This window comes from Erythrolamprus reginae, chromosome 11 (genome assembly GCF_031021105.1).
Source record: "Erythrolamprus reginae isolate rEryReg1 chromosome 11, rEryReg1.hap1, whole genome shotgun sequence".
Classification (NCBI taxonomy): Eukaryota; Metazoa; Chordata; class Lepidosauria; order Squamata; family Dipsadidae; genus Erythrolamprus; species Erythrolamprus reginae.
Genome location: NC_091960.1, coordinates 4,411,535 through 4,421,489, shown reverse-complemented (window position 1 = coordinate 4,421,489; position 9,955 = coordinate 4,411,535). Strand labels below are relative to the sequence as shown.

The following is a 9,955-nucleotide window of genomic DNA, read 5'->3' as shown; positions in this document are numbered from 1 at the left end:
TTTGCAGTATCCTTCCCCCAGGAGTGAGGATGGAATGGGGATTTTGCAGTATCCTTCCCCTGGAGAGGGGAGGGAATGAGGATTTTGCAGTATCCTTCCCCTGGAGAGGGGAGGGAATGAGGATTTTGCAGTATCCTTCCCCTGGAGAGGGGAGGGAATGAGGATTTTGCAGTATCCTTCCCCCAGGAGTGAGGATGGAATGGGGATTTTGCAGTATCCTTCCCCTGGAGAGGGGATGGAATGAGGATTTTGCAGTATCCTTCCCCCAGGAGTGAGGATGGAATGGGGATTTTGCAGTATCCTTCCCCTGGAGAGGGGAGGGAATGAGGATTTTGCAGTATCCTTCCCCTGGAGAGGGGAGGGAATGAGGATTTTGCAGTATCCTTCCCCCAGGAGTGAGGATGGAATGAGGATTTTGCAGTATCCTTCCCCTGGAGAGAGGTAAGAATGGAGTTTTTGCAGTATCCTTCCCCCAGAGTGGGGTAAAAATGGAGTTTTTGAAGTATCCTTTCCCCAGAGTGGGGTAAGAATGGAGGTTTTGCAGTATCCTTCCCCCTTTGTGCCACTCTCAAATTTCCTGGGAAATTTTTCCAGGCTCAGGTTCTTAAGTAGAAAATGGCTCTTAAGAAGAGGCAAAAAAATCTTGAACACCCGGTTCTTATCTAGAAAAGTTCTTAAGTAGAGGCCTTCTTACGTAGAGGCACCACTATACTTTACTGGTTTACCGATCCTCTAAAAGTTTGGTAGATTTCCGTACAAAACTATCTAGCTTTTGAGGATTCCTTTTTTAGCAGTTTTCTTTATAATTATTTTTAGTTGTTGTTTTTAACAGTTTTCATCTTTCTTGTGGCCAATGCAATTTACCAAAGGGCATCATCCTTGTTGAACCTTGGCCAAGAAATTTCCAGACAGTTTGGACTTTGGTTCCTACAGAATTGTTTTGTTCAACGAAGCTGCAGTAAAATAATAATAATAAACTTTAGTTTGACACTGCTTGAGATCACATGGTTCATGCTTACTTAGTTATTTTTATTTATTTAAACAACGTTGGCAGCTTCTAAGCCAGGCACAGAAGGCGAAAACCAAAAATAGAACATCATCACTTAGGAAACAAGCACCCAAATATTTACATGCATCTCTGTCCTAAAATCAATCAACGTTCAATTGGTAAAGACGTAAATAAGCTCAGCCCATGATCAGGGCTGTCAGATGAAAGATAGAATTATATTTGTCTGCATCACAACTTCCTTCTCCTGAGCTCACAAAGGGGGGGCTTTCGGATCTCTTTAAAAGTGCAAAAATAACTTTAAAATGTCAGTCTTCTATCTATCTATCTATCTATCTATCTATCTGTCTGTCTGTCTGTCTGTCTGTCTGTCTGTCTGTCTGTCTGTCTGTCTGTCTATCCATCTATCTCCTTTCTTTTTTCTCTTTCTTTCTCTCTTTCTCACTCTTTTTCTGTCTTTCTCTTCCTTTCTCCCCTTCTCCCGCTTCTCTCCTCCCTTGCTCCCTCTTTCCCTCCCTTCTTCCTTCCTTTCTCCCTTCACATCACTTCCCCCACTCCTTCCTTCCTTCCTCCCCCTTCTCTCCCCCCTTGCTCCCTCCTTGCCTCCTTCCTTCTGTCCTTCCTTCCTTCTTCCCTCCTTCTCTCCTTTCTTTCCCCCTTTCACTTCCCCCGCTCCTTCCTTCCTTCCTTCCTTCCCATTCTCCTCTTCTCTCCCCCTGCCCCTCCTTCCCTCCTTCCTTTATTCCTTCCTTTCTTCCTTCATCCCTCCCTTTCTTTCTCCTTCCCTTCCCCTCGCTTCCCTCCCTCCTTCCTTCCCTCCCTTTCTCCCTCCTTCCTTTCTCCTTCCCTCTCACATCTCCCCGCTCCTTCCTTCCTTCCTTCCTTCCACCCTCCCTCCCCATTCAATTCATGATCCAACCTCAAGTAACCCACTAACACAACAATTTCTTAATTTTTGTCTGATTTTTATCAGCTGAGGCTTATTTCGCAGGGGTGGGAGCAGGATTACAACAGACCGTTGTGGTCATCGGGCCACCAATTTCTTCCGTGCCGTGAATCATACCCCACAACTTCACTTGACTCGGCCCAAATAAAACAGGGTGGAAAGGGGAAAAAAACCACAAAAAACCCAGACACTCTCGAGAGTCCCCATGCAACACACGTAGGCACTGATTAAAATCTACCGAACGAGAAAAAAATGTGACTTCTGATATTTTTTCCCCCCTTCAGGCCTTGACCTGCTCTGTGGATGAAACAATCGCAGACACCTCCTGCCCGAGAGTGCTGGCCTCCAGATTCCCTCTCCTCGGGACCAGGAGAGTTGTGCGAAGTGATTTTATTTGGCAATTTTGTCTTGCACTGACACACCCACCCTTCCCAAAGCTGCAGTAGAGCCTGCCTCTTCCTTCTGTGCAAGCATCAACCTGTCCACGCTTGTTGCCTTCACTCGCTGCTCTGTGGCCGGTGTGCCGTCAAAACTCTGTTTGTTATTTCCTCTTTGGTTCTTCTCTCTCTCCCCCCCCCCACACACACCATTACTACTTCACTACTCACTGCCTTTGTCACTTCAACCCTCCAGTCCCTCCCTCCCTCTCTCCCTCCCCTCTTTTCTTTCTTTCTTTCGAGTTGTCTGGGCTTCTTCCTGACACACAGCAGTGCCCTCGCCAACCTCCAGGTTGGCCACAGGAAACTGGCCCGCTTCTCCCATCCTTCCTTCGCTCACCTGGGAACCCCAGGATGGCCATGGCACCTGGGCCCGCTTGGATGCCTCGCCGGAGCGGAGCCCACCGCTCTTTGGAGAAAGCCCTCCAGGGGTTAACCAAGCTGCAGCAGCTGGCGTGCCAACCTCAGGTGGCCCTTCGGAACAGCCCGCCTCACCTGCCCTCCCTCCTGCCCCAGATCTACCAACACCTGAGGCTCATCCGGGAGCATTACGGGACCAATTTGGCCGAGGTTTGGGAATCCGGCGCCTTCTTTCGGGTTTTTCTCCTCAACTTGCTGGAGAAGATCAAGCAAACCACACGGCTCTTCAAACGAGGGAAAGAGAAGGAGGAGGTTTTGCTGGAAGGCTCGACAGCCAGGTAAAAAAAAAAGAGAGAGAGAGGGAATATTTTATAACCCTTTGTTTTATTTTTCATTGCAATTTTTAAAAACTTGTTTTAATGTTGCATTTTACCTCCAAGATCTGGAAGCCGCTTAGGGGCGGCCTTTGGTGAGCTCCAAAGAAATACTTTTAAAATATTAAAACTACACTGTTTCAATTAGCTGCAATATTGTTTTACTTATTCATTTATTGAATAAATTATTTATTTATTTACTTATTTACTTATTTACTTATTTACCTACCTACCTACCTATTTACTTATTTACTTACCTACCTATTTACTTATTTACTTACTTACTTACCTACCTACCTATTTACTTATTTACTTACCTACCTACCTACTTATTTACTTACTTACCTACCTACCTATCTACCTACTTATTTACTTATTTACTTATTTACTTATTTACTTACTTACTTACTTACCTACCTACCTACCTACTTATTTACTTACCTATCTATCTATCTATCTATCTATCTATCTATCTATCTATCTATCTATCTATCTATCTATCTATCTATCTATCTACTATTTATTTATTTATTTGGGTTTGTATGCCGCCCCTCTCCAAGGACAATAATAATATCTATCCAATTAATACATAAAACACAACCCTTAAAAATCTACTTTAAAACCTTCCATACAATATGATACATATTGTAGCCAAGGTGTAGTTCTAATATTTTAATGATACTTATTTTATCAGTCTAGATTCATTTTCGAGGGGATTTAGGCAGCATAAAAATTTAGTAAATAAAAATAAATGCTATGTACCTACTTCCTCAAGTGATAGCATAATTATTCTTCTGTTCATATTATTAGCATTTGAATTATGAAGTGTTTCTCAGTCTTGGTGAATCAAATAGTAGATGGTGGTGGTGGTGGTGATGAAGATGAAGATACAATTTTTAATTGTGACACATTTTTAAATGCTCAGTTGACCGAGGTTTATATTTAAACTATTATTATTATTTATTTATTTTATTTATTTATTGGATTTGTATGCCGCCCCTCTCCGCAGACTCAGGGCGGCTAACAACAGCAATAAAACAGCATATAATAATAATCCAATACTAAAACAGTTAAAACCCCTTATTATAAAACCAAACATACGTACAGACATACCATGCATAAAATTGTAAAGGCCGAGGGGGAAAGAGTATCTCAGTTCCCCCATGCCTGGCCGCAGAGGTGGGTTTTAAGCAGCTTACGAAAGGCAAGGAGGGTGGGGGCAATTCTAATCTCTGGGGGGAGTTGGTTCCAGAGGGCCGGGGCCACCACAGTGAAGGCTCTTCCCCTGGGTCCCACCAAGCGACATTGTTTAGTTGACGGGACCCAGAGAAGACCCACTCTGTGGGACCTAACCTATTATTATTATTATTATTATTATTATTATTATTATTATTATTATTATTATTATTATTATATAATTTTAAGAAGATCTTTGGGGTTTTTTTTCCAAATACAGATTTTATTTTTCTCCAACTTAGGATAAAAAAGAGTACATAAGTACAAACACTAAAACCATGCTTAAAATAAAACATATATAAAATTTTCTTTTTCTATTAATCATTCAATGGAGGTTTAACTTTCTTCCATTAAAAAAATATTCTATAGAACTTATATATTATCAAATAAGAAAACCTCAAAAAAAGAAAAAACAATCTTTTTTCATCTTACACTAAAAAATTACATTACATCAGTATAAACAATATCAAACTCTCTATTATGCCAATTTTAGTTCAAACCTTCACTTCTACATTAGATTAATTAATCCAGATGTTTGGTTGGTAGCTAGGATGCTGGCAACAACCCGTATCAACCATCAGTGCCGATGATATTTGTGATTTTAAACGTTCAGTTGACTGAATTTCATGTTTAATGAATAAAAATCATAATGATAATACAAAATGACAACAGCAAACAACAAGAATAATAAAAACACCAGTAATAATAGAAACCAAGGTTGAACTATATGACATTGAACTATTATGGGAGACTATGACATCTGGAATGAAACATATTGGAGAGAACCAGAATAGAAACATAGGAATTCTGGGAGTTGAAGTCCAGATATCTTCACGTCACCTCGAGCTTGACTACTGTAATGCTCTCTACATGGGGCTACCTTTGAAAAGTGTTCGGAAACTTCAGATCGTGCAGAATGCAGCTGCAAGAGCAATCATGGGCTTTCCTAAACATGCCCATGTCACACCAATACTCCGCAGTCTGCATTGGTTGCCGATCAGTTTCCGGTCACAATTCAAAGTGTTGGTCATCACCTATAAAGCCCTTCATGGCACCGGAGCAGGGTATCTACGAGACCGCGTTCTGCCGCACGAATCCCAGCGACAGGTTAGGTCCCACAGAGTGGGCCTTCTCCGGGTCCTGTCAACAAAACAATGTCGTTTGGCGGGGCCCAAGGGAAGAGCCTTCTCTGTGGCGGCCCCGGCCCTCTGGAAACAACTCCCCCCGGAGATTAGAATTGCCCCCACCCTCCTCGCCTTTTGTAAGCTCCTTAAAACCTCTGCTGTCAGGCATGGGGGAACTGAGATATTCTTTCCCCCTAGGCCTTTACAATTTTATGCATGGTATGTTTGTATGTATGTATGTTTGGTTTTACAAATAAGGGTTTTTTAACTGTTTTAGTATTGGATTTACATGCTGTTTTGTACTACTGTTGTTAGCCGCCCCGAGTCTACGGAGAGGGGCGGCATACAAATCCAATAAATAATAATAATAATAATAATAATAATAATAATAATAATAATAAATAATAAGTCGCCAAGGGTGGGAAACACTGGTCTAGAAGACCTGCAAAGTCCCTTCCAACACTGTTACTCAGTCACTTTGGCCCCAATTCCTACTTAAATAATCACAGCTCAGTAATATAGGCATATCTACCCATTGTTCAAAGCAGAGGAGGAAGGGCTGATAGACGAAAATAAGAACCGTGGTTTTCCCCTTTATCAATGGCGATAGGGCGGTTTGATAACCAGCCTCTCCTTTCCCCACCTGTGGGCCCCTCAGATAAAAAAACTGAATTAACAGGTGCCAGAGAAAAAGAGAGAGAGAGAAAAACCAGGCTGGATTTTGAAAGTGGGGGGAGAAAAGGGAGCGCCAGCTTATCAAATTACCTTTGGCCCCCCTCTCGGTCTGCATGCAATGGTTAACCTGCCTCGAACTATGTTTCTGTAATTTCTGTATACAGTAGCAGAACTACAACTACTATCCCCTCTCTCCCTCCCTCTTTCTTTCTCTCTCTCTCCCTTTCCCCCACTTTCTTTCTTTCTTCTTTCTTTCTTTCTTTCCTTCCTTCTTTCTTTCTCTCTCTCTCCCTTTCCCCCACTTTCTTTCTTTCTTCTTTCTTTCTTTCTTTCCTTCCTTCTTTCTCTCTCTCTCCCTTTCCCCTGCTTTCTTTCTTTTTTCTTTCTTCCTTCCTTCCTTCCTCCCTCTCTCTCTCTCTCCCTCTTTCCCACTTTCTCTCTCCCTCCCTCCCCCTTTCTTTCTTTCTTTCTTTCTTTCTTTCTCTATGTATCTATCTCCCTTTCCCGCTTCCTTCCTTTCTCTCACCCCCTCCCTCCCTCTTTCTCTCTCCCTCCCCCTTTCTTTCTTTCTTTCTTTCTCCCGCTTTCTTTTTCTTTCTTTCTTTCTTCCTTCCTTCTTTCTTTTCTCTCTCCCTCCTTCTTTCCTTCTTTCTTTCTTTCTCCCACTCTCTCTCTCTTTCCTCCCTCTCTCCCTCCCTCTCCAGTTTTTGCAAACCATTATACAGTTGCAGGCTTGCTGAAGTTGGAAGGTAACAGGATATTTTACCTACCAACTTCAGCAAGCCTAAGGGGCGTACATAGGTGCACTGGTGTGCCTTTCGTCCCCTATCCAATTGTCTTTCCTTTCTCTCACTTATCATATATATTTTCTTTCTTTCATATATCCTCTCCTCTAAGTTCACTTTACCCTTATATATATTACTACATGTCTATTTTTCTTCCTATGTATTTGTGTACTGGACAAATGAATAAATAAATAATAAATAAAATATCACAGTTGGAAGGGACCATGGAGGTCTTCTAGTCCAACCCCCTGCTCAAGCAAGGAGATCCTGTACCCATGATGGCAAACTTATGGCACATGTGCCAGGGGTGGCACATGGAGCCATACCAGAGGGCACGCGAGGTTTTACCCTATGTCAGCTCTGGAGCGTACACCCCCCTTTGTATTGGAAGGCTGCTATCATGTCTCCCCTAGTCCTTCTTTTCCTTAAACTAGAGATACCCGATTCCTGCAACCGTCCTTCATTCGCCTTCAGTCTTCTAATCCAACATTTTCTTCCACTTCTCGTTGCAGGAGGAACCTAACCAAGCTTTCCCTGATCTTCAGTCATATGTTGGCTGAGCTACAAGCCCTGTTTCCCAACGGGGAGGACCGAGGCAGCACGTACCAGCTTAGCAAACAAGAGGCCCAGGTTTTCTGGAGGGGCACCTGGAGGGAACGGTGAGCCCCCCAAAAACCTGTTTTACAAGACCTTTACAACGCCTTCCCAGACAACGAGATCTGTTGCTCATCCCATGTCTTGTTCTTCCTTTCTGCTTGCTTGTTTATTTATTTATTTGTTTATTTATGGAATCACATTTAGTTGAAGGGTTGACATGGTGATGATTATGATATGTTTTTTTGTTTAAGGCTGGTTTCCAAATCTCTGGTAGGCGGGACGTGTCATTTCGTTTGTTCATGTTGAGGGGGTGTTTTTCTATCTATATGGCTTCCATGATTATTCTTTTGTATACATTTTCTGTTTTGGAAAGTAATTTAGTTTTTTCAAAGTCAATTTCATGCCCTGTTTTTTTAATGTGATGGACAAGGGAGGAAGTTTTTTCTTCTTTTTTGATTGCATTCTTATGTTCTGCAATGTGTGCGTTTACTCTTATATATATATACACACACACATAATAAAATACATGATGAAGGTTATAGAGGAGATACTCCTAGTAAAATATATCTAAGAAAGAATAGAAAAGAAGATATAGTAATAGAACATATCAATGGAAGAATAGAAGAAGAGATATAGGAATAGAAGAAAGGTATAGGAGATATAGGAGAGCAATGGGACAGGGGACAGAAGGCACTCTAGTGCACTTGTACTCGCCCCCTAATGACCTCTTAGGAATCTGCTTGGATGCCTCCTGTCTCCTTTTCCATCAGTTGTACAGGAAGTCCTTCTCTTATGACCCACCATTGAGCCTAAAATTTCTGTTACTAAGCGAGGCGTTTGTTGAGGGAGTTTCGTCCCATTATATGACCTTTTTGCTACGGTTGTTAAGTGAATGTCTGGAGAACAGAAGGGAAAAGAGGGGACAGGATCGAAACATTTAAATATGTTAAAGGGTTAAATAAGGTGTTTTTAATAGGAAAGTGAACCCAAGAACAAGGGGGCACAATCTGAGGTTAGTTGGGGGAAAGATCAGAAGCAACGTGAGAAAATATTATTTTATTATTATATTATTATTTCTCCTTAGTTCTAAGTTGCTTCTCTCTTTGATTAGTTTCCACCCATTGCTTCTTGTTCTAACTTCAGGTGCTTTGGAGAATAGCTTCACTCCTTCTTCTTTGTGGCAACCCTGTAGATATTGGAAGGCTGCTATCATGTCTCCGCTGGTCCTTCTTTTCCTTAAACTAGCCATGCCCAGTTCCTGCAACCGTTCTTCCTATGTTTTAGCCTCCGGTCCCCTAATCATCTTGGTTGCTCTTCTCTGCACTCTTTCTAAAGTCTCAACATCTTTGTTGCATCATGGCAATCAATACTAGATGCAATATTCCAGGTGTGGCCTTACCACGACATTATAAAGTTGTATTATTTTATTTTATTTTATTTTTTTTATTTATTAGATTTGTATGCCACCCCTCTCCGTAGACTCGGGGCGGCTCACAGCAATAATAAACAATATATAACAAATCTAATAATTTAAGAGAAACACTAAAAACCCCATTATTAAAAGCAAACATACACACAAACGTACCATACATAAACTGTATAGGTCCGGGCGAGATGTTTCAATTCCCCCATGCCTGACGGCAAAGGTGGGTTTTAAGGAGTTTACGAAAGGCGAGGAGGGTGGGGACAGTTCTAATCTCTGGGGGGAGCTGGTTCCAGAGGGTCAGGGCCGCCACAGAGAAGGCTCTTCCCCTGGGTCCCGCCAAACGGCATTGTTTAGTTTATTAACACTCCACGTGGCCTTGATTCTAACCTTTTCTTTTTCTCCTCTGTAGGAGCCTGGTCCCCTGGCTTGAATTTCAAAAAGGTCTCCAGCAAGACCATTCGGTAGATTCTGGTGCGATGGCCATAGCCTTGAAGTCCACCATTGATCTGACCTGCAGTGGCCATATCTCCGTATTTGAATTTGACATCTTCACTCGTCTGTTCCAGGTAGATTGCGCGAAGCTATTTGTTCGTTTATACCCTGCTCAAAAATAAATAAATAAAGGGAACCCTCAAAGAACACATCCTGGGTCTGAATAAATGAAATATTCTCACTGAATCCTTTGTTCTGTGCAAAGTTGAATGTGCACAACAACATGTGAAATTGATTGTCCATCAGTGTTGCTTCCTCAGTGGACAGTTTGATTTCACAGAAGTTTGATTTACTTGGAGTTATGTTGTGTTGTTTAAGTGTTCCCTTTATTTTTTTTGAGCAATACAGTGTTCCCTCGATTTTCGCGGGGGATGCGTTCCGAGACCACCCGTGAAAGTCGAATTTCCACGAAGTAGAGATGCGGAAGTAAATGTACACCATTTTTGGCTATGGACAGTATCACAAGCCTTCCCTTAACACTTTAAACCCCTAAATTG

The 9,955-nt window shown here is 42.0% G+C and overlaps 1 protein-coding gene across 7 annotated transcripts in view; it reads left to right on the top strand.

The window, feature by feature from the left end:
* The first annotated feature begins 2,537 nt into the window (after nt 1–2,537).
* The window catches only part of CBLC (Cbl proto-oncogene C), a 64,011-nt gene continuing 56,593 nt past the window's right edge, over nt 2,538–9,955 (top strand). For all 7 annotated transcript variants that reach the window (XR_011560248.1, XR_011560249.1, XM_070763705.1 and 4 more), the window contains exons 1-3: nt 2,538–3,087; nt 7,456–7,602; nt 9,376–9,532. Coding sequence is in view for 5 of the 7 variants with exons in the window: in XM_070763705.1 (XP_070619806.1) it covers nt 2,744–3,087; nt 7,456–7,602; nt 9,376–9,532 (648 nt within the window). In the remaining 2 variants the exon portion in view is untranslated. The remainder of the gene's footprint in view (nt 3,088–7,455; nt 7,603–9,375; nt 9,533–9,955) is intronic.